Source organism: Carcharodon carcharias, chromosome 13, assembly GCF_017639515.1.
Source record: "Carcharodon carcharias isolate sCarCar2 chromosome 13, sCarCar2.pri, whole genome shotgun sequence".
In the NCBI taxonomy this organism is placed as follows: Eukaryota; Metazoa; Chordata; class Chondrichthyes; order Lamniformes; family Lamnidae; genus Carcharodon; species Carcharodon carcharias.
This window is the reverse complement of record NC_054479.1, coordinates 90,616,780-90,641,566: the sequence shown is the minus strand read 5'-3', so window position 1 is coordinate 90,641,566 and position 24,787 is coordinate 90,616,780. Positions and strand designations below refer to the sequence as shown.

The window sequence follows — 24,787 nt, the reverse complement described above, 5'->3', positions numbered from 1 at the left end:
ATAGCACTCGGAGCAGTCCTGTCCAGCGCCGCAGGCGAGCGGTGACTTTCGTCTCCAGTTCCTGCCAGTTTGCCGGCCAGGATTCCTCAGCGGGGCAAAACAAGCATTGATAACAGTCACAGTTTGGGTTTCCAAGTAACTCTTTCGAGTACAAACCCATTTCCATCTGTTTCAGATGAAGTTACATTGTTTCATAGTTTGCCATTGTGAGATTTGAACTCTTGATACTCTTTTGAGTAAACCTGTTTCCATCTGTTTCAGATGAAGTTACATTGTTTCATAGTTTGCCATTGTGAGATTTGAACTCTTGATCTTGGGGTTACAAACCCAGTACCATAACCACTTGGCTATTTAGGCCAAGCCTTGGGTTTCCAAGTAGTCTCCACACCCACTACTGGGTCTGATTAGGATAATGAGGAGCAATTATAATAACTGACTGTGTTCTCACCGGATAAAGAGATAACTGAGAGGTGATATGATTGATGTTCTTAGGAGTACAAAGGGACTAGATAATTGTGACTATGACAAGCTTTTCATGAGGTGCTTGAGGCAAAAGACAGCAGACAGCAAAATCTCAGCAGTAACTCCTGGCTCCTTCCAGCTCCAACAGCACCCAGCACACAACTACAGCAGCAGCATCAAGCCTCACCTGTGTCCAATCAGGAATAGGTAGCTATTTTGAGTCAAAACCAATAAACTAAATGAACAAAATCAGGGACAAATTAAAAAGCAGCCTCTTAAAGGGAAACTGCAAAAACAAAGAAAAACTTTAAAGGAAACTTATGAACATCAAACCAAAATGTGATTAAGAGAGACAATAAAACACACCAGCCCCCATGGTGCTCACCGAGCACAGAAGGCCTCAATGGTCCCAGCGGACACCGCATGCTCTCTCTCCAGGGACATCCAGCCATGAATGTAACAGTAGAAGAGGGACAGTCAGGCCGGACAACCCCCTTGATCACCCGCTGCCTGGACCTGTTAATGGCCAACTTGGCCAGGCCCAGGAGCAGGTTCACGAGGTGAACCTCCTCCCTCCCGGCCCCCCTCCACACCAGGTGCCCATAGATCAGGAGCGTGGCGCTGAAGTGGAAACGAAACAACAGTAAAAGGTTTTTTGAATAACTGAAAAGGGGGTGCAGCCTAAGACACCCTATATAAACATGGTCCACGGACTCCACAAGGCTGCAAAAGATGCAGGCATCTTAGGAGTCCATGAACCGACACACTCTACGGTTGTATGGGACTGCTGCGTGCAGCATCCTCCACCCCAGGTCCCCGATGGAAAGTGAGAGGACACCCCCCATGGAGGGCCCCCCACTGGAGACCTCAGCCGCTGGATGGCGACAAGGCACACCAAAGCGTATCTGGGCAAGGGCAAGGACATGAAGGGTGTGCAGCAGCAGCCCATTGAGGAAACCCCTCTGCTAAAGGGCACAGACGGAATTTCTGCAAGGTGACTCAGGTTATGGGGCATCAGCTCCCGAGGGAGGGTTTGGGGCTTGGGACCAATGCGGAATTCCATCCGAACAGGGGTGCACTCGGATGGAGGACCATGCACACCTGAGCCACCTCGAGTCCCAGTATGACGTTGGGGCCGAGCACGACCATCCTAAGGTCTTGCACGACATTGGCCACGAGCCGGACATCCTCCGACACATGTTGCGCCAATTCCTGGGGAATCACCCAGCCTGTCCCGGCTTTATTTGCCGGTTTTGCTGCTGCCCAGGGGACACTAGAAGCTTGCAAGATCTTACTGCTGGTGTTTTTGCCGGGACTGCAGGGGCCTGGAGCCTTGGAGGAGTGAGAGAGAGAGAGATAGTGAAAAGCTTTTCAGTTGAACCTGAACAGTAGAACCTGAAGGTAAATTGAAAACTGACCCACTTAAGGCACTGTGTGGGCCAAATGATCTTGGAAAGTTAAGCTAATGGCTGTGAGATGCAAATTTCCAGAACTTGCCACTCCATTTACACACTCCAACATGTGCCCCACACAAATAGCACCTCAACTTTGGCCTCCCGCTATTTTTAAGAACTTGCTGGATTTGCACGTCAACAGAAAGTTAGGGGTCATATTTAACAGTGTAAATATTCTTTTAACCATGTGATAATTGTCAATGTGATGCCAATCAACCTCTCTAGTCCTGAAAGGGAAAAATTTAAACTATTGTGGAAAATTGTGGAATTTAAAAAGCTAAAATTTCACATTCTATATTTTTTCCTACTTTTCCTTTCTGTGTCTTTTGTGGGGAGGGGGGAGGAGGAGGAAGAGGGGGAAGGGGGAGGAGGAGGAAGAGGGGAAGGGGAGGGGGGAAGGGGAGGGGGGAGGAGGGGGAAGGAGAGGGGGGAAGGGGAGGAGAGGGAAGGGGGAGGGGGAGAGGGTGGAGGAGGTGGAGAAGGGGGAGAGGGGGAGGGGGTGGAAAGGGTTGAGGAAGGGGGGGAGGAGGAGGAGGGGGTGGAGGTGGAGGGGGTGTGGAGGGGGTGTAGGAGGAGGAGAGGGTGGAGGAGGGGGAGGGGAGGAGGAGGAGGAGGAGTAGGAGGAGGTGGGAGAGGAGGTGGAGGAGGGGGTGGAGGTGGAAGAGGGGAGGTGGAGGTGGAGGTGGAGGAGGGGGAGGTGGAGGGGGAGAGGGTGCAGGTGGAGGAGGGGGTGGAGGTGGAGGTGGAGGAGGGAGAGGAGGAGGAGAGGGAGGAGGTGAAGAGGTAGAGGGGGTGAGAGAGGGGAGAGGGGGAGGAGGCGGAGAGGGGCAATGGGGAGAGGGGGGAGATGGGGGAGGGGAGGAGAGGGAAGGGGAGAGGGGGTGGAGGAAGTGGAGAAGGGGGGGAGGAGGAGGAGGAGGGGGAGGAGGGGGGTGGGAGAGGAGGAGGAGGAGGAGGGGGGTGGAGGAGGAGGAGGGGAAGAGGTAGAGGGGGCGAGAGAGGGGAGAGGGGGAGGAGGCGGAGAGGGGCAATGGGGAAAGGGGGGAGATGGGGGAGGGGAGGAGAGGGAGGGGGAGGGGGAGGAGGGGGAAGGGGAGAGGGGGTGGAGGAAGTGGAGAAGGGGGGAGGAGGAGAAGGGGGGAGGAGGAGGAGGGGGAGGAGGGGGAGGGGGAGGAGGGGGGTGGGGGAGGAGGAGGAGGGTGGTGTAGGAGGAGGAGGGGAGGGGGTGGAGGAGGAGGAGAGGAGGAGAGGGAAAGGGAGGGGGAGGGGGTGGAGGAGGAGGCGGGGAGGGGTTGGAGGAGGAGGGGGAGGGGGTGGAGGAGGAGGAGGAGGATGGGGGTAGGGGTGGAGGAAGAGGGGGAGGGGTGGAGGGTGAGGAGGGGACAGGGTGGAGGAGGAGGAGGGTGAGGGGGTGGAGGAGGAAGGGGTGGAGGCGTAGGAGGGGAAGGGGGTGGAGGAGTAGGAGGGAGAGGGGGTGGAGGAGGAGGGGGTGGAGGGGAAGGAGGGGGAGTGGGAGGGGGAGGGTTGGGGGAGGTGGTGGGGGTGTGGTGGAGGGGGAGGAGGAGGAGGGGGAGGAGCGGGAGGAGGGGGTGAAGGAAGAGGTGGGGAGGAGAGGGTGGAGGAGGAAGAGGAGGGGGAGGATGGGGAGGGGTGGAGGGGGTGGAGGTGGAGGCAGGGAGGGGCCGGAGGAGGAGGTGGGGTAGGGGTGGAGGAGGATGGGGAGGAGGGGGTGGAGGAGGAAGAGGAGGGGCGGAGGGGTGGGGGAGAGGGGGAGGGGAGATGGAGGGAGGGGGAGAGGGGGAGCGGGAAGGTGGGGGTGGAGGAGGAAGAGGAGGGGCGGAGGAAGGAGGGGGAGAGGAGAGGGGGAAGGGTGGAGGGAGGAGGGGGAGAGGGGGGAATGGGGGGAGAGGTGGGAGAAGAGGGAGAGTGGGGAGTGGAGAGAGAGAGGGGAGTGGGGGAAGGGGAGAGAGTGTGAGGGGGAGGAGGAGGGGGAGTGGGGGGAGAGGGGAGGGGGAGGAGAGGGGGCGGGCGAGGAGGAGGGGGAGGGGGGAGAGGGTGAGGGGGAGGGGCGAGGAGGAGGAGGGGGAGGGGGGAGAGGGAGGAGGAGGGGGAGAGGGAGGAGGGGGAGGGGGAGGAGGGAGGGGGAGGAGGAGGAGGGAGAGGGAGAAAGAGGAAGGGAGAGAGAGGGAGGGAGGGTGAGCGAGGGTGAGGGAAAGGGAGGGAGAGAGAGGGTTGGAGAGGGAATGTGGGGGAGGGAGGGAGAGGGAGAGGGAGAGTGGGAGGGAGGGAGAGTGGGAGGGAGAGGTAGAGGTAGGTAGGGAGAGGTAGAGGTGGAGAGGGAGAGGGATGGAGGGAGAGGGAGACAGGGAGAGAGGGGGGAGGAGGAGGGGGTTGGGGGGAGAGGGTGAGGGGAGAGGGTGAGGGGGGAGGGGAGGAGGAGAGGGAGGGGAGGGGGAGGTGGAGAGGGAGGGAGGAGGGGGAGGTGAGGAGAAGAGGGGAGGGGGAGGGGGAATGGGGAGGTGGGAGAGGGGGCAGAGGGAGGGGGGATGGGGGAGAACAGGGCAGTGGGAGGGGGAGAGGGGGGGAGAGAGAGAGGGAGAAGGGGAGGGGGAAGGGGCAAGGGGAGAAGGGGAGGGGGAAATGGGGGAGGAACGGGGAAGGGGGAAGGGGAGGAGGGGGGGAGGAGGGGAGGGGGAAGGAGAGGAGGGGAGGGGGAAGGAGCGGAGGGGCAGGGGAAGGGTAGGTGGGGAGGGGGAAGGGGAGAAGGGGAGGGGAGATTAAGGGGGGAATGGGAAGGGGTGAAGGGGAGGAGTGGAGGAGGAAGGGGAGAAGGGGAGGAGGGGAGGGGGAAAGGGGATGAGGGGAGGGGAAAGTGGAAGGGCAGGGGGAGGGTGGAAGGGGAGGAGGGGAGGTGGGAAGGGGAGGGGGAAGTGGGAAGGGGGAAGGGGAGGGGGAAAACGGGGGAGGGGGGAATGGGAAGGGGGAAGGGGGAAGGTAGGGAGGGGGAAGGGGTGGAGGGGAGGGGGATGGAAGGGAGGGGGAAGGGGAGGAGGGGAGGGGGAAGGAAGGGAGGGGGAAGGGGAGGAGGGGAGGGGGTAAGGGGAGGAGGGGGGAAGGGGAGGGGAGGAGGGGGGAAGGGGAGGGGTGAAGGGCAGGAGGGGGGAGGGGGGAAGGGGAGGGGGAGGGAGAAGGGGGAAGGGGAGGGAAAGGGGGGAGTGGGAAAGGGGAGGAGGGGATGGAGAAAGGGGGGAGGGGGAAGGGGAGGGGGGAAGGGGAGGGGGAGGGAGAAGGGGGAAGGGGAGGGAAAGGGGGGAGTGGGAAAGGGGAGGAGGGGATGGAGAGAGGGAGGAGGGGGAAGGGGAGGGGGAAGGGGAGGAGGGGGGGAGAGGGAAAGGGGGGAGGGGGAAAGGGGAAGGGGGAAAGGGGAAGAGGAAGGGGGAGGGGGAAGGGGGGGAGGGAAGGGGGAGGGGGAGGGGGGAAGGGAAGGGGGAGGGGGAAGAGGAGGGGGAAAGGGGGGAGTGGGAAAGGGGGAAAGGTGAAGTGGAAGGGGGTGGGGGTGGGGGTGGGGGAGAGGGGGAGGGGGAGGGGAGCGGGGGGAATGGGGAGGGGGAGGGGTGAAGGGGAAAGTGGAGGGGGGAAGGGGAAGGGGAAGGGGGAGGGGGAAGGTGAAGGGGGGAAGGGAAGGGGGAGGGGGAAGATGTGAAGGTGGGGGTGAGGGGGAAAGTGAGGGAAGGGAGTTGGAAGGGGAGGGGAGAGGGGGAGGGAGAGGGAGAGGGGGAGGGGAGGGGGGAGGGGAGAAGGGGAGGTGGGCAAGGGGGAGGAGGAGAGGGGGAGGGGGCATGGGGAGAGAGAGGGGGAGGGGAGAGGGGAGGGGAGAAGGGGTGGTGGGCAAAGGGGAGGGGGAGAGGGTGAGGGGGCAAGGGGAGAAGTGGAGGGCGGAAACGGGGAATGGGGAAGGGGGGGAGTGAACTGGGGAATAAGGGGGGAATGGGGGAGGGGGAAGGGAAGGAGTGAAGGGGGAAAAGGGGGGAATGGGGAGGGGGAAAAGGGGAAGGGGAGGAGGTGAGAAGGGGGGAAGGGGACGAGGGGATGAGGGAAGGGGGAAGGGGAGGAGGGGAGGGGAAGGGGAGGAGGCGGAGAAGGGGAGGGGGAAGTGGAAGGTGAGGGGGAAGGGGAGGGGGAAGGGGGCAAGGGGAGAAGGGGAGGGGGAAGGGGGAGGGGGAGGAGGGGAGGCAGGAAGGGGAGGAGGGGAGGGGGAAGGGGAGGAGGGGAGGGGGAAGGGGAGTGGAGAAGTGGAAGGGCAGGGGGAGGGGAAAGGGAGGGGGAAGGGGAAGAGGGAAGGGGGGAAGGGGATGGTGGAAGGGGGAAGGGGGAGGGAGAAGGGGGAGGGGGGAAGGGGAGGGGAGGGGGGAGGGGGAAGGGTCAAAGGGAGAAGGGGAGGGGGAAACGGGGGAAGCGGGGAATGGGGCTGGGGGAAGGGGAGGAGGGGAAGGGGAATGGAAGGAGGGGAGGGGGGAAGGGGAGGGGGAATGGGAGGAGGGGGGAAGGGGAGTGGGGAAGTGGAAGGGCAGGGGGAGGGGAAAGGGAGGGGTAGGGGGTAGGGGGGAAGGCGGGGAAGGGGAGGAGGGAAGGGGTGAAGGGTCAAGGGAGAAGGGGAGGGGGAAACGGGGGAAGCAGGGAATGGGGCTGGGGGAAGGGGAGGAGGGAAAGGGGAATGGAAGGAGGGGAGGGGGGAAGGGGAGGGGAGGGGGAAGGGGAGGAGGGGGCAATGTGGAGGGGGAAAGTGAAAGGGGAGGGGGAGGGGAAAGGGAGGGGGAGGGGGGAAGGGGGGAAGGCGGGGAAGGGGAGGAGGGAAGGGGGGAAGGGGGGAAGGGGACAATGGAAGGGGGGAAGGGAGGGGGGAAGAGGGAGGGGGGAAGAGGAGGGCAGGGGGAAGGGTCAAGGAGAGAAGGGGAGGGGGAAACGGGGGAAGCGGGGAATGGGGCTGGGGGAAGGGGAGGAGGGGAAGGGGAATGGAAGGAGGGGAGGGGGGAAGGGGAGGGGAGGGGGGAAGGGGAGGAGGGGAAGGGGAATGGAAGGAGGGGAGGGGGAAGGGGAAGGGAGGGGGAAGGGGAGGAGGGGGCGGTGTGGAGGAGGAAAGTGGAAGGGGAGGGGGAAGGGGAAGGGGAGGGCGAAAGGGGGGAAGCGGGAAGGGAAGGTGGACGGGGGAGGGGGGAAGGGGGAATGGTAGGGGTTCGGGGGAGGGGGAAAGGTGAGGGGGGAAGGGGATGGGTGAGGGGTGAAGGGGAGGAGGAAGGGGGAAGGGGGAATGGGATGGGGGAAAGAGGGAGGGGGAATGGGATGGGGAGGGGAGGGGGAGGTGGAGGGTGATGGAGGTAGGGGAATGGGAGCGGAAGGGGAAGGGAGGGGAAAGCGGAAAGGAGAAAGGGGAGCGGGGAAGGGGGAAGGGAAAGGAGGAAGGGGAAGGGGGAGGGGGAAGGGGGAGGGGGAATGGGATGGGGGAGGGTGATGGCGGGAGTTGGTGGGTGATGGGGGGAGGGGAAGGGGAGCAGGAGGGGAAGGGGAGGGGAAATGGGAGCGGTAGGGGAAGGGCAGCGGGAGGGGAAAGCGGAGAGGAGAGAGGGAAAGGGGAGAGGAGAAAGGGGAGCGGGGAGGGGGGAAGGGGGAAGGGGAAGGAGGAAGAAGGGAAAGGGGAGGAGGAAGGGGAAGGAGGAAGGAGGAAGGGAAAGGGGAAGAAGGGAAAGGGGAGGAGGAAGGGGAAGGAGGAAGGGGGAAGGGAAGGGGGAGGGGCAAAGGGGGAGGGGGAGGGGGGAAGGGGAAGGGGAGGAAGGAGAAGGGGGAGGGGAGTTGGGGAAGAGGGGAGATGGGGAGAGGGGAAGGGGAGGGGGAAACGGGGGGAGGGAGGTGGGAGAGAGCGGGGGAGGGGGGAGGGGAGATGGGGATGGGGAAGGGGAGGGGGGAGGGTGGATGGGGATGGAAGAAGGGGAGGGGGAGGGGGGAAGGAGGAGGGGCAAGGGAAGGGGTAGGGGAAGGGGGACGGGGAGGGGGCGGAGGGGGAAGGGAAGAGAAGGGGGAGGGGGAAGGGAGGAAGGAGTAGGGGGAGGGGAGGTGGAGGAGAGGGGGGGAAGGGGAGGGGGAGGGGGGAAGGGGAGGGGGGAAACGGGGGAAGGTGGGAAATGGGGAGGTGGAAGGGGAGTGGGGAAGGGGAGGGGGAAGTGGAAGGGGAAGGGAAGGGGGAAGTGGAGAGGGAGGGAGAGGGGGAAAGGGAGGGGGAGAGGGAAGGAAGAGGGGGAAGGGAGAGGGGGGAGGGGAGGGGTAAGGGGAGGGGGGATGGGAGGTGGAGGGGGAATGGGAGGTGGAGGGGGGAGGGGAAGGGGAGGGGTAAGGGGAGAGGGAGGGAGAGGGGGAAGGGGAGGGGGGACGGGAGGTGGAGGGGGAGGGGGAGGGGAGGTGTGATGGGAGGTGGAGGTTGGAGGGGAGGGGATGGGGAGGATGGGAGGGGGAAGGGGAGGGGTGAGAGGAGATGGGAGGTGGAGGGAAGGGGGAGGTGGGAGGGGGCGGTGGGGAGGAGGGTGGAAGGGAGAGGAAGGTGGGGTTGGGGGAAGGTGGAGGTGGAAGGGGAAGGTGCAGGTGGGAGGTGGAAGGGGAAGGTGGAGATGGGAGGTGGAAGGGGAAGGGGAGGGACGGTGGTGGTAAGGCAGTCCAGCGGCTGCTGCACCTTAAGGTTTGGAGGTGGGGCCTGCAGTCAGAAGGGGGCTTCTGATGGAGGCACCTCCTCCCACACCCCGCCCAAGACCGAAGCCCTTTCTACCAAGTTGCCCACATGCACTTTGTCTATCTCTCCTAAGGGTTAAAAAACTGCAGCTCAGAATTGTGGAGCAAGTTACCAGACAAGGATGTTAAAAGAGGCACTATAAATAGTTTCAAGGGACGTTTTGGTAGGGAGAAGCGATTGATGGATACATTGAGAAGATGGTTACACAAGGTTCATTTATTTTTTAAAAAGACCAAGTTTTTGTTGGGTATAAAGACCTCATCCTTTCATTAAATATTCATATCTTCCTATGTTTTAGAAAAGTTGCCTAGGTAACTAACGTTGGCCTTAGAGCAGAGGATTGCAATTAGACAACGCTCAAATATATAAGTTTTTATTGCTGCTCATTAGGCTAAATACTTGGAAGGGACATGGATTCAAATTCTTTGGCATTCGCACAATTCTAGCTTTCAGTCAAAAAGATTTTAAGTAAGCTCTTCAGTTTGAGTGTAAAATAAAACTAGAATGGGTACATTTTCCCAGCCAGAAATGACTCAGGCAATTCAATGTTTTAAATGAGTATTTAGAAATTTTAGAAATTATTGTCTGGGAAAAGGACATGGGATGGTTGGGTGAAGGCAAGACATCATGCAGACTGCAAAGAAGAACAGGGAAAAGGGTGAGATACATTTGCATGGTTGGGACAGGATTTTTTCCCTAGGTTTTTCCAGTCTTCTTCATCCCTGAAGAGTGAAGACTCAAGTCCTGGCTAATACTGAACTCATTACAGTACTACCCAGGATATATGCCATCTTGTGTAGATCCTTTCAACATGCTGAAGATGATGATCATCTAACAGATGGGGAAACTTGAGGATTTGAGGTTGCTATTTTCAGCAGAACCTGATCCTGCCCTCACCTGATACCTATACACTTTCTAGAAGAGTCACTCCACAGCATTCAGGAACAAGAACTCTGGTATATCGATTTTTCCAATTCTATCCCAGTAACATTAAGGCCAGTTACTCCATCTTTGTTGATGTTTCAAGTGTAATCAGGTAATTCAATATAGATAAGGGATCATAGGTAACATTTTCATCATTTGTGTGGTTCAATAAAAACCATTAAGTTTATTCACCTACTAAGTCACGGAGGAGTTCCATATTTTGAGACAACATTCTGACACGTTGCTAACTGTGGCTGAGTGGGTATCAATCTCATTTCTAAGTTAGAAAGCTTTGGTTTCAAGTCCCGCCAAAGGGACACACAAAATGTAGGTTGACGTTCCATTGCTGGACTGAGGGGGATCTGCACTGTCACAGGTGTTGTCTTTCAGATAAGCTATTTAATCAACAGCTTCTCCGGAACCTAAAAGATCCTGTGACACCATTTCGAAGAAGAGTTGGGGAGTTCTCTTGGTGTCCAGGCCAATTTTATTCCTCAACCAATATCACTAAAACAGATTGAGCCAAATCTTCCGATCTCTGGATCATCGGAGACTGGACCTACAACTGAAAACAGGTGGTGGGACCCTGTGGAAGTCCTGATGCATGGACCTACATGGGAATTGCCCAGGAAGTTTAAACTTCCGATGAGTAATCCGCCTGCTTCCCGGGACCCTCCACTAATGTCTCTGACTTTGAGTTAGAGTCAGAGGCTTCAGACAGTTCTGTGGTATCTACCACCCAGGAAATGTTAGACAGATTAAAACTTAGCCGAAAATTTAGGTAACTCCACAGCTGACCTGCCCAATCAGCACCTCCACTGAACCCCTGACTATGCCCTTGACCCGCCCCACTACGCCCCTGACCCAGCCACACCCCAACTACCCCTATACCCGACCACTCGACTACCCCCAACCCGACTATCCCTCCTATAAGAACCCAACTAACCCCCAGACAATCCGAATTGTTCAATATTGTCCAGGCTGACATTTAATTTGGAGGCCTCTGGGAAAAACTACTCTGCTGTGCATTTAATCAGAAAGCAGAACATCTAAACTGAAGGAGGCTCGAATTATAACATGGATTGTTTTGTTCTTGAGCTTTTTAATGAGCATCAAAGTGTTCTTTCACCCACATGTGTGGTCAGCTAAATTCAGAAATGGAATAATGTGGCCCCCTAACCCCACCCTGTGCAGACTTTTTCCCTCACCAAATTTCTCAATCTGTTTGCCATATCCCTGTCAAAGTCAGTTTAAATAAAAATTCAACCTCTTGCCAACAAACTGCTTCAGAACATGTCAAATAAAAATCTGCTTGTACAGGAGTATACCACAGCTTTTTTTAAAAATTCATTTATAGGATGTTGGCGTCTCTGGCTAGGGCAGCATTTATTCCCCATCCCTAATTGCCCTTGAAAAGGTAATAGTGAGCTGCCTTCTTGAACCGCTGCAGTCAACTTAGCCAAGCATGTAAATGTTCTCTGTCCCAATTATCTTCTTCAAAACAGGGAAATGTTGAGAAACTTCTGGCTGCTCAAGCATGTACAGGCACTGTGCGATATATATTTAATGATCAAAGCAAGAAACTTAAAGAGCTTATGAGGAATCATGTGGCTTGAGAAGAATTTGAACAGTTTCTGTGCACTTGTTGGGATGTCAGAGCTCTAAGAATCCACTTGCAAACTTCTCCTTTTCAGTATCAGTTCTACAAAGTGCACGACACCATACACAATGGCCCAAATCTTCTGAGCGGTGGCAATGATCACTGGATTGCCCTGCACTCAAATTCCCCTGACTCGAGGTCGCTGCGCATTTCTACCGGGGCCTTCTGAGGCTGGCTTCCACAGGAATGTGCAGTGCAGTATCCCTTGGGGAACTCCATCGGAGTGGAGTAGATTGGGGAAAGGTAGGATACGCCTCCTTTTTATGGCACTAGCTGATGTATGATAAGTTTAAATGTCCAGTTTGAATGTTAGTGAATGCATGAAGGAGTGAATGGGTGATTGAGTGAGTGAATGGATGAGTGTCAAGAAAACAAGAAATTGTAATATTTTTCATCTGCTAATATCACTGTCATTTTTCTTATGTACTGGAAGACAGGTGGCTGGGGTAATTGGAGTAAGATCCAGAGTTATTGCATGAGTCTAAAACCAACAGTAAGGAGTGGTTTTGATATGTTAATGAACCAAGAGGAACTTCAATCAGAGTTTTACATAAAGCAATAATAGCAGTGTTTTTGAATTGAGCTGTTTTAGTTCAAAGTAGGTATATTCTGTTTGTAAAAGGTGTAAGTAAGGTAAAGATAGGGTAAGTTTGTTTATTTAAAATATTTAAGTGCTAGGGTAATGAAACAAGTTTAATCAATTCTAGGAAGAAAGCATTTCTGAAAAGATTGGTTGAGACAATAGAGAGATCATCATTTAAGGAAATACTGATGCCTTGGTGAGGGCAGCTGGTCAAATCTCCCAGGAGACAGCAGGGTAGCTCTTAAATCTCCCAGAAAACAGCAGGATAGCTGGGCAGAACTCCCAGAAGACAATGTGAACAAGGCGAGACCTGAAGACCCAGTTGCTGTAAGCCTCAGAGGACACCCCAAGAAATGTAGGCACTGTGTGGTAAAAATTACTGGAATTCTATAGATTTTAAAATCTATCAGGATAGTTGCTGATCAGAAAAGGGAAGGTTAGCTCTGAGGCTAGTTAAGTTAAGGTCTTGTGAAACTGTTTTAAAGTACTGTTTACCATGTGAAGCCATTCTTGTGTTTAAGTATAATTGTGTTTAATTTTTTTTTGCTTTATTCTTTTAATAAAAGTTTACTATAAAATTATCACAAGTAGTCAGGGACATCATTTCCTGATTTCGGAGCTTCTCCTCGTGTTATACAAATCACAAAAACCATTTTGGCAGATGTTTCAAATTTCCCTCTGGGATTTGGGCAGCCCAACATCTACCATTAGCTGTGCCATAACAACATTTGGGGCTCTTTGCAGGATATTAAAAGAATAATTCCTTGTTTGGCTTGGAATTGGTGAATTCAAAAATAATGAGTGTGAGGAATATACTGAACCAGGAGTGGTATTGTGAGATTTTAAAGTGGGAGACTGCAGTATGGCTGTGGTGGTTACTAAGACTTGTCTGGGAGTTGAAGCTATAACCTAGGTTGGTTTATAAAAAATAACTAAAGCTAAGTTAATGGAATTGGCAGAAAGGTTACAATTAGGATTGCCTGCAGGGGTAAGAAAATCAGACATAATTGAAACTATAGCACAGCATTTGAAATTGGAAAGAATACCCGAGAGACTGAGTTCTCCAAAGAGTGGGTCATTGTGATGGGCTCAAATTCAGTAGCAAATGAAAAAGATTGAATTGGAAGAAAAGGAAAGGAAAGGAGCACTTCAAAGGGAACAGGCAGAAAGGCAGAAGAGAGAAAGAAAACAAGAAAGGGAATTGAAACTGAAGAAATTAGCAATGGAGGAAAGAGCAAAGAGAGGGACAGAGAATTCCAGCTTAAAAAGTTGGCAGTTTAAAAAAGTGAGAAAGGACTTATTTCCAGATCAGTGGGGCAATGTTTAAATTCATACAAGCTCTTCCAAAGTTTGAAGAAAGAGATGCCAAAGCATTCTTTATCTCTTTTGAGAAGATAGCTGAATAGATGAAATGGCCAAGAGAAACTTGGACATTGCTATTACAGTCTAGGTTGGTGGGTAGAGCTAATGAGGTATAAGCATATAGAAGAAATATCTGGGGAATATGATGCTGTGAAGAAGGCTATTCTGAGTGCCTATGTGTTGGTTCCAGAGGTATATAGACAGAAATTTTGAAATGTGAGGAAACAACTAGGACAGACTTATATTGAGGGTGAAAGAGTCAAAGTAATTTTGACAGGTGGATAAGGGCAGTAAAAATAGAGGGAACCAATGATGCCCTTAGAGAAGTAATTATTTTGGAGGAATTTAAGGATTCACTTCCTTCAGCAGTAAGAACCCATGTGGGGGAACAAAGGATTAAGACTGCTAAGCAGACAGCAGAGTTAGCAGATGATTATGAGTTGGTCCATAAATCAAAACCTTTTTTTCAAACACTTTTGAGTCAGCGAAGTATTGAAAATGGGAAGGTGAGAGGAAGGTTGGCAGTCAAGGAAGAGAAGGAACTGCTGAAGATTCTATGGAGATTTCACCTCAGGCTAGGAAGGAAGGTGCTAAGAGTGGAAGGGATGTAAGAAAGCTTAAATGTTTTCATTGTAATAAAATTGGCCATATGAAGTCAATGTGCTGGGGGTTAGTCAGGTGGTTGGGATGTAGTTGGGTGGTCGGGGTGTACTCAGAGGGTTTGGGAGTGTCGGGTCAGCGGGTAGTCGGTGGGTAACGGGGATAGTTGGGGGATCAGGGGATGATTGGGGGGTCAGTTGTGTAGTTACCCAGATGTTAGACTAGGGGCGGGATTTTCTCCTCAGTGCAGTAAGTGCATGAAAAACGGCGTTTTACCCGCTGCCCGCAATCACATGTTTTTGTGAGGTCTCATCCGCTTCCCACTGCATTAGTTATGTACGCATGGGAAACACGCCGGGTCACAGGCAGGCAGCCACTGATTTGCCTGCCCTTCCATGAGCTCACCGCTTCCTCACTCCGTGCGCCATATTTAAACGGCACCTGTGCACAGTTTTTTTATTGCCTGCAGCTCAGGACTGCTCCACAGAAGACGTGGCTCCCAAAGGGAAGAAATATGCTGCTCCAAAATTCAGTCACGCCTCACTGGCTAGACACATTCGAGGCCAGCCACGATGTCCTCTACCCCCATGATGGCCAGAGTAGGTCGTCCAGCCTCACCACTCCAGTTTGGCAGGTGGTGGCAGTGGTGGTCAGTGCCAACGTAGGACAGGAGAGGCCGGGCATCCTGTCCAGAAAGAGGGTGAATGATCCCATCAGTGCCGCTATGGTAAATCAACTATCTCATCCCTCTCAAGTCACATGCTCACCAGCACATCACACATTCACTGGCATTTCACACACTGCCAGCTCAAGGGACATCACCATTCACTCTCTCACACACACTCTCACATCTCCATCTAGGCTCAATTTCCTCTGAAGCTTGCATCTACATCCCCTCCATGGCTCCACTCACCATCTGCACATGCTAGGCATCCTTACCATCTGCCCTGACATGCGTCCTGCTCATACTCTCCATCTGTCTTTATGCAGGAAAACCTCACACACAATCGCAGGGAGAGCTCCCAGACTGGCGATGGAATGCTGGAACTCAAGGTCCTCACTGGCTTCAAGAACAGAGCCATTGAGCTGACCGGAGGGGACGTAGGCCATGTCTGCTGCGATGGTGATGTCAGCTGCACACACCCACATCAGGATCTTGCACCAGCTCATTCCTCAAACTACCATACTATGAGTGCATTGTCCTGTTTTAGAGTTGCCTGCCATGCACTAATTATCTCTGCTTTCTTTCATAAGCATCTCTGCCAAGTGCCCAAGGCCCCCAACCAGTCAAGCCCTTAACTTGAGTCCCGACAACACCTCAGATGAGGAAGCTGAGGACAGCACCATTGAAGTCCCATCGCAGCGCTCACCCACACCCTCCAGCAGCGCAGAGACACACAGTTCGGTGGGACCTAGTTCTAGACCAGCCTCGAGGTTGCAATCTGGTGAGCACAGCAAGCAATCTGGTCCATAGCAGGCAGAAGCAGAGACAACCGAGGTCGCCGGCACTCGGAGGACGGTTGGAGGACATGAATCTGCTGAGTCCAAGTCTGATGACAAGCCTCCAGACTCAGTCCTAAATTAGTTGATGGAGCTGCAGCGACAATCACAGAAACATCAAGAAGAGATGTCCACTGCATTCCTCAGATTGCAATGGTTGATGGAGGAATTTGCCCGTCTTCAGTCTGAGGTGATAGTGCCGGCTTGCCAATGCACCAAGGTCAACACTGGCAGGATGGCGATGCCATGGAGACCTTGGTCCAGGACTTCGGTCCTGCGCTGCTGCAGGAGCAGTACTTCTTCACTGTAGCCATTGGTGGCATCCATCAGTGGCTATGTGAGAGGGGGGTGGGGGAGGTGGGGCATCTTGATCTCACTCCAGTTGCCCCTTTTTCTCAAGGAGTCAGCCAGGGGCCTTTGGGCACCAAAGGGAGGAGGACCAGCAGCTTGACACACCGGGGCCATTCTCCCAGGAGACTCTGGGACTATCCAGCTGATCCCAATCCCCTCTTCCTGTGACCACATCTCCTCCAACTCCACAGGCCGAGGAGGGTGTACCTGACCCACATCAGGACACCCAGTGCAGGCAGGAGCCACCACCAGGCCTCACCCTCCAGAGGATGCCTGCCAAGGTAATCACAGGCAATAGGGCATTGTAGTTAGCAGGCTGCCTTCACCTCCACTGTGAATATCGGGGATGCACCCAGATGTAGTGGTGACGTTAGGAAAGTTAAAAAGATTTAGGAACACCACAATGGCATGGGTGTTCACAGCATGTATATAACGTTCACAACTGTAAATAGAATCGCACCTATTTCACATCCCTTCTTGAGTATGCCTCCTTTTTATGATGAGCTGCATTGCTGTCAATCAGGTGTGATACCATGGTCCCTCCCCGCACTTATTGCAGATGTCGCTATCGTGGGCCTCTCATCTATGTAGTGCACTTCCAACTCACCACAACTCTTGGCTGTCCAATCTTGTCTGCATTCTTGAAAGGTGAAGGTGTGGTGTACAAGGAGAGATGTGTTCACGCATGGAGCGGGGTCATATACTGTGCAACTCCATGTGCTCTCTGTCTCTTGACAGGGTTTTCATGCTATGAGCCTATACTCAGAGCTCGTGCGTGCTCCTGTTTGCCAACCACGTTTCCAACTTTGGGTGTACATCTGCTAAGCTCGCCAATAAGTAGGAGCACCTTGCCACCTAAAGGTGCCGAAGCTCTGCTGCTCTCAGCCACATTATTGCCTGGCGCTCAATCCTACAACCTTGATCATTTCTCATCCTGTAATTGTCTGGATTGTGGCCACAAGGCTCTGCTCACAATATTTGGGATACAGCGCTGTGCGCCCCATCACCTAAACACTCGCTGAGACGAGTGATGCAAATTGCAAATGGTGATACTTGGCAGTCAACAGAGCCTTTGAGCAGGTCCTGGATGCGCACATCGTAGCTTTAGACAATGTTGAGGGGAGCAATGGGTTAGGAGCGAGGATGTACTGAAGCCTGCTCTTTATTAGCAATGACTCCTGACCTTGATGGCTTCATGGTGTCTGAGCATTTTGGAGTTCACAAGGGCCAGGGCTAGCCATGTGGGAAGAATACGTATCTTAAAGAGGAGGCATTTTAATGTCTGGCACGCAAGTGGTTGAATGTTGTTGTCCTCAGGTGGTCCATAGGCATAGTAAGGTGAGGATAAAAGCAGGTCAGCATCCCTAAGTGAGAGTGCTGGATGTTACTGTGATAGAGAGGAAGAGGAAGGTTGATGACATGGAGTTGCACAGTATATGACCCCTCTCCATGTGTGAACACATCTCTCCTTGTACACTACACCTTCACCTTTCAAGAATGCAGACGAGATTGGAGAACGCCTCTGCCTCAATCTTACACAGCCAAGAGTTGTGGTGAGTTGGAAGCGCACTACATAGATGAGATGATGCAGAAGATTGATTCATCTCTGATTAAGTGCACAACTGCATTATGTCCTTGGATGCCTTGGCCCAAGTGTCAGCCAGAAGTAAAAACTGGGAAATAAAAATACTGGTCCAAACTGCTCTTGTATACCTTAAAATGGAACACCAGTAAAAACTAGAAAATAAGAGTACTGGTCCGAACTGTTTTTTCCTTCTGGGTAGTTTCACTATCATGGTTATACAGAATGCTGTGTCTCGTTGCTGCAGATGGATCTCCTTGAGGAGCTTTGTCAGATTGAAGGCAGACAGCTACCAGCCCACTGAGGATAGTGGAACAGCTCCTGGCCCCAGTAGGCTGCCACTGCAACTGGGATGCTGGACAGACACTTGAAGAGGCAGCACCTTCTGACATCTGATGCTGGGACTCGCTCCTCCAGTTAGCACCTCACCTCAGCAAAGACTCATGCTGCCAAGGGTTCATCATCCTTCAGAGGATCAGGACAATGTGAGCCTGATGTATAACTATTCACTCTCATGTTGAAGTGAGAGGAATAGCAACACTGATGTTCATGTTGGCCCATGATGGAGGGCATTTGTACAAAAGGGTACTCACTGCAACCCCTCATCCTCCTCATGGAATCTGGTGGCTATGAGGGCCTCACTCACATACTTGCCTTGTCTGGCCTGAGGTATGGCCTCTTCCCTTGCATCCCCATCTTCCTCAAACTCAATGCTCTCATTCCCTTCAATGTCTTCCTCATCGGAGGGGACGTGCAGCTCCTCCATGTCGGCATCTGGCAAGTCCACCACCCTTTGCAGCGTCAGGTTGTGCAGCATACAGCATGCCACAGTGATCCGTGAGACCCCCTGGGGAGTGTACTGGAGTGCCTCGCCAGATCTGTCCAGGCATCGGAATCACATCTTTAAGATGTCTATGGTGTGCTCCACCAGTGTTCAGGTAGTGGCATGAGCTTTGTTGTACCCTCCCTCGGCAGAAATTTATGGCTGCTGCACAGTTGTCACCGGCCATGTCCTTTGCAGGTATTCTTTATCACTGAAGAGCCAGCCCTGGGTCCTGTGTGGTCCCTTGAAGATGTCCAGGATCTGCGATGTACTCAAGATGTCTGAGTCATGGATGATTCCTGGGAATCTGGTGCAAACCTGCAAGATAAGTTTTTTATGGTCACAGACCAGCTATACGTTGAGCGAGTGGAATTCTTTCCTGTTTACATGTTGGAATGCCTGTTGCCAGGGAGATTTTTATAGCCACATGAGTGCTGTCGATGGCACCCTGCACCTGTGGGAAACCCAAAATCTCAGCAAAGCCCAATGCTCTGGCATCATTGCTTGCTTGATCTCTGTTGAAGTTGACCTAATTGGGGGCCTTGGCAAAAAGGGCGTCTGTGATCTCATGTATGCATTTGTGTGTGGGCATTTGAGAGAACCCGCAGAGGTCCCTATTGGAGCCCTGGATGGAGTCACTGGTGTAGAAGTTCAGTATGATCGTTACTTTCAGAGCCATTGGCAATGGATACCCTCCCAGTCCCCATGGCACCAATTCCTGGAGAATATGGCAAATGCAATTCACTAGGTCCCTGGACATGCGGAGGCATCAGCGACACTCTCACTCATCTGCAGATAAGACATGCGAGTTCTGTACACCCTCGGCCTACACACAATGTTTCTGTGAGCCTCATCCTTCCTGTCTGGAGGGGGCCCTGCTGTCCTTTGTTCTTGAGGGTTTTGTTCCTTCCTTCAGCAAGCCAGGCACCTCCTTTGCAATTTTCTCCTTCTTCTCTCCTGCATGTATGTGAATATGCAGCAGCAATAAATCCAATCTTCCTGATGGTTTCCTCTCTGCAGCATCAATGTGAAACAGACAAGAGTCAGCATTAGTCTCCATAGATCCTCTTTCTGTCAATGACTCATTAGTGAATGTGAGTTCAAGGCCTTTGTCCAGTGTCAGAAACTAATCGCCCCAAAAATCCAGGCCAGAGCAGGATGCGCATCAAGGTGCTCCTAACTCCCAGTCCCCTTTACATGACTGACTGCTACAAGATTGCTTTGGCCAGGCATTTGGATGTGCTGCTTCCAGCCAAGGCGCTGGGATCCTCAATCACTGCACTCTAATATCACACTCTTTAGGATAAACATGAGGGAAAATGTTTAGTCAGGAACTGAAATTATTTGAGGGGGGGCTTGAGGCTTCTCTTCTGTGAAGCTGCCAATGCCACAGTTCTAACGTGCATCTGAAACTTGTCCAGTCGCTCAATTGCTCAGGAGTTTGTTATCGCTCTAGGGAATCTCCACGCTCTGAACAAAGGGTTAAATCAAGGAGACCGATTAGTGTCACTTTGCAGGATTAGTCTCACTTGAATGCACATCATTGCTTCACTTTCCTAATTCCCTGCATTGTCATTGAAAGGTTCGTAACATGTCTCAGCTGTGCCCCCTCTCCTCATTTGGGGATGCACAGTTCAGTTGGGTACCTCTTTAATCAGCCCCCACTACCACCCCCCCTGCCCCTCCAAGTGTATGCATCAGCCCTCCAATCAGCCTTCAGAGCCCTCACCAGAAGAGTATACCCGCATTTTAATTTTGTAATGTGCCATCTGCAGGTTGGAAGATGGTGGGGCTGAGCTCTCTGCCAGACCAGTTGGACTCTCCCTGTGTGAATGTGGAAACTCTTCCCATCGTCCTGGAGGAGTTCAATGTTCAGGTTTCGCTCCCTCAAAGACTTCTCAATCCTCCCCCTGTATTCTTTGATCCCATCATAATTGTGGTGGATATCCATTTGTAAGCCCCTAAACATTTTGAGGTGGATGTGCCTTTGCCCCATGAAGACCTCACCCCTCTCCATCTTAAGGCCACTTGTATAGTTAAACATATATCCTCTGCCCCACACCTCCCCTGACTGAGTGTGCCATCTGCAGCCCAGTATGATGCCAGAAATCCCACAGATTGAGGTGCGTGAGGTTACGACAATTTCCTGCGTGCAACTTACTGAGTACGGCGGAGACTGGACTGACATGTCCTCTCTCTGTCTAGGCTGGGAAAAGGGCAGTCTTTGCAAGCTCAACAATGTAAACTGAGGTGATTCTTCATTCAGCCATCCTCCCATTGTGGCCCCAAATGGCTCATGCCATTCTGTAACATACTCTCTCCTCATCCTGGTGCTGAAGATGATATCCGCAGCACCCCCCCACCATGTGTCTGAGTGCAATCCTCCACGGTCTTAGCCCCAACCCCGCAGCCCATTAAAAGCCACCCCTGCCTTACCGTTGGTCTGGTAGGTAGCGTCATGCCCAGAAGACATGAAGGGAAAAAAATATACGTCTATATCATCCTGATTACTTTATTAAAAAATGATGATTTTATAAGAGGCCACTTCCCTGGAATTGATTTCCCTTCCAAATTAAGTTCTCCACCAGCGATATTTTAAGATGTTCAGTTTTACAACAGTACATAACTGGTGTGCACCTGGCGAGCATCACTTCTTCCATTACTTTGAGGTCAGTAGATGCTGCTTTTACCTTCTTGGGGACCGCTCAAGAGCCTCAGTCATATCAGGTGCTCGTAGCAGAAGCTATGTCAAGGCTGAGCATGGGAGGCATGCTAAGCGGGGAAGTTGGGATGGAGAGACTGTCTGGGGAAGAGGGAGAAGTGTGTCTGGGAAAGGGGGACGGTGGGGGGGGGCGCTGCGGTAGGAGAGTGTGTCCAGGGAAAGGTTGGGGGCGGATTGTCCAGGGAAGGAAGAGAGAATGATGCTCCTCGCCTGCAATGAGCAAATCACTGTCTGGGTGCTCATTAAACGGCGGGGCCGGCCACTTCCTGCCTGCTCCACCATGAGGTTTGCCATGCTCCTCTCGGAAGCATAGTTTATGAGCTGAACAGCGCAAGATTTCGTGTCCTGCAGCAGAAGTCAGTCTGACTTCCAGTCCCACCACTGGATTAGTGTGGAACTTTCCGTGTCCACTGCCGTAGGACGTGTTCAGCGACGTGAGTGGACAGTAAGGCCAAAAATTGGTTTCACAACGTTGTTAAATCAGTTTACAATTGTCTGATCGGCCTGTAATACTGTCCATTCACGTTGCCGCATTTCCCACTGTCAGACGTCGGGAACCTCATTGTAATACATCTGCATATCATTATAAGGCCAGTCCGTCAGAATCATCCCCCTATGCTGGATCGCACGCTGACATGTTTCACAACTGTACATAAGTGACGTGCACCTGGCAGGCTGCACTTCACTCGGGACTTCGAGGTTTGTTTGCCTACCTTGCTTCGGCAGCACTCGCCAGGCTTCGCGGGCAGCATCATATCACTTTTAGGGGGTCTCATAGGCAGGTCTTTGCCCACCAGACCAGCCGTGGGTTGGGTGGCTTTTCAACAGCTGCAGGGCTAGGGTTTGCTTGGGGAAGAGGGTGAAGTGGCCTCAGGCAAGGGAGGAGGCTGCAGGGTGAGGACTGTACTGGGGAAGATGGTATCCCAGGGTGTGTGTGGGGGGTCACATGTTGATCTGTGCAAGTGGCCTCAAGATGGTGAGGGCTGAGGAGGCAGTATCCAGAGGAAATGAGGCCAGATGGAGATGCGAGAGTGTGTGTGAGAATGGGTGGTGATGTTCCTTGAGCTGGCAGTGAGTGAGATGCCAGTGAATGTGTGATGGGCTTGAGTGTGATGAGTTTAGAGTGATCAGATGGTTGTCTTACCCTGGCAGCATGGATGAGATCATTCATCTTCTATCTGCACTGGACAGCCAACCTCTTCTGTGCAGCATTAGCACTGATCACCACTGCCATCACCTCCCAAGCTGGAGTGATGAGATTGCTGGACCTCCTGCAGCCAGAGTGGAGGTAGAGGATATCACAGTTGTCCAAAAGACACTTGAAGGACGCATCACTAAACCAGGGGGCTGAAGTCTTCTTGCCTTTTGGGGCCATGTCTTCTGTGCAGCAGTCCTGGGCTGGAAGCACTGAGAGGAGTGTACACGGCTGCAATTATAACGTGGTGCATGGAGTGAGGAAGTGGTGAGGTGAGGTTGTGGCGGGCGAATCGGAGCCCACCCGCCATCAAAACGGTGTGTTTCCCGGGAATGCATGATTAATGAGGCAGGATTGGGACGATATGGCATGTGATGCTGCCATTGTGGGCAGTGGGTAGAACATCCTTTTTCCTGCCTGCTACTGCACTTTCTACCCCTAATCTCCAGAACACAAGGTTCCGCCCAACATCGTTTCCTGCTTCTCATCAAATATAGAGAAACATCTTTTTCCAATTCTTCAGCGTCCTGACAGGAAAAATGGGCACATAGGTATTTCCTGATTAGCAGATCGGGGCATTCTTAAGTAACTTGTGCTGAGCAATCTGTCTCAAATCTTGTTTGCAGGTTGAATAGTTTACCTTAAGTTCTCCTATCTACAGAGGCGTTGTGTTGTGTGGATAGACAAGATGTCTAATGGGAACATGATGGAATGGTGAAAAGGAATTGTACTCTGCATTGGAAGGCAAAGTATGAAGAAATGAAGTAACTGAAGCCTCTTAAATAGGGAGAACAGAACTCAACAGGAACTTATATTTATATGGCACCTTTAATGTGATAAAACATCCCAAGGCAATTCACAGAAGCATAAACAAACAAAATTTGACTGAGCCACAGAAGGCGATATTAGGGGAGGCGATCCAAAAGCTTGGTCAAAGAAGTGGGTATAAGATAAAGGAGAAAGGAGAGGTGCAGAGGAGAAGTGGTTCATGGGGGAAATTCCAGAGCTTAGGTCCTAGGCAGTTGAAGGCATGGCCATCAGTGGTGATCAACTTACTATGGTAACAAGGGTTAGCTGGTATTTATGGTATTGGCTTTTTTCTGTAACATTCTCCGCATCATTAAAAATTGCAGTTAGCATTTTCAGATAGTTAAACACAATATAGCTACAAATAAATAAGTTTCATTATTCTTGTATCACCTGAGCAGTTCTGGAAGAAGGACATTAAACTTCCAAGGTTAGATGAGATTGGATTATCATCAGTGAAAAGATTTGTTGTAACTTCCAAGCTGAAAACAAATACTGGATTGAAAAGTATAAATGATTACTGCACCTGACCAGGGCTTTGACTGTGAATCTGATCACAGTGGAGAGTAGAAATAGTGGTGTCACCAAGATGTTGAACAGAGACAGTGAAGTGAAGGCCACAGCCGCGGACAGTTCCTTCTCGTTGTTGTGGGTATAAACCATAAAGGTCTGTCGAGCAGCAGAAAAATCCTGATTACTCATCATGTCAAATGTAATATTCCGCACTACCTCACAATAAATCAGCACACAATAATCTCATTCTCCAAACAAAAAAGAGAGGAAACACTTTTGGCTGATTGCAGTCACTTAAATTGCCACTGTCTGGATGGCATCTATTTTTGGAGATTTTTCTTGCTTCTAGCCCAGTCCAGCTTTTCTCTTTGCTGGCTGCTTTTTTGCCACATAATCATGAAACTACAAAAAAATCATACTGTAGATTTCAGAAAAATTTCTCAGAATTTCCCTTCAGCTCAACTTATTACTGAAAGCAGTAACATTACAACAGTGTTGACTGGTAGACCTCAGTGAACAGCGTGTCCCATCAATAAGTTCTCTTAGCTCCTGTGCATCGACAGTGCAACGCAAGCCATTGGGGTTTACCAGTGTTGATCCATAATCAGTTGTGCTTGGAGTTGGCATTTGACAAGTTTTGTAAGTTTCTTTTCCAAGTTGCGATCTTCCATTTTTGCATAACGCTCCACCCAGTAAAGTAACATGGGAGAAGACAAAGGGTGAAAGGAAAATTAAAATGTCCAGCAGTCCTGGAGTCCATTACATGAATTGAAATTCAGAATTGTTTGAAAATTATTTCATTTATTTATTTAGTGAATGCAAATCCCCGAAGCCAAGCAATAGCCTCCTCATTTGTTGAGTTTAAGGCGATGAGTCCACCATTTAGTCTGTAGAGGGGACACTCCGTGGTAATGTGCAGCATTGTTTGAGTCTTTAATATTTTGGGATACAATATATGAGTAATTTGGTCCATGACATGTGGTGAGTGCAGCATGCTTGGGGTGAAGAAGGTGACTGTGGTCTCATGGTTCCCAAAGCTCTTCACCACTGGCTTTTTCTGTATGCCATCTGTGGGTCTGTTGTAGACTATTTGGGGTAGATCTCGGACTTTGTAAAATGGATGATAGCAACAGAAATAAAAATCAGGGGCAATGTAAAAGAGGCTATTGATTTGTTATCATTTTTTACATTATCACACAAAGTCAAGATTTACCTCATTGTCAGAGATTATAAGTCAACAATTCTATTATCATTGTAGGCTCTGAAGAAGATAGGGACAGCCAAAGAAGACCTGGAAAAGTACATTATGGATGACCTTCAAGAGCAGGACACCACCTGGGCTGCAGCGAAAGCAATTACGCTGGAACGGGGCCTGTGGAGGAGTCTTTCTGCCCATGGGAATGGAGGAACTAAGTCTAAGTCTAAGTGTACGCTCTGACTAGCATGATGGTGGATGGATCTTGCTCTTTTTATC

General features: G+C 52.2%; 1 protein-coding gene across 3 annotated transcripts in view; it reads right to left on the bottom strand.

Annotated features, from left to right (window-relative positions):
- abcc9 (ATP-binding cassette, sub-family C (CFTR/MRP), member 9) overlaps positions 1-24,787 on the bottom strand; it is a 204,227-nt gene that overhangs the window by 115,289 nt on the left and 64,151 nt on the right. For all 3 annotated transcript variants that reach the window (XM_041202434.1, XM_041202436.1, XM_041202435.1), the window contains exon 13: positions 23,327-23,469. In XM_041202434.1, coding sequence (XP_041058368.1) covers positions 23,327-23,469 — 143 coding nt within the window. The remainder of the gene's footprint in view (positions 1-23,326; positions 23,470-24,787) is intronic.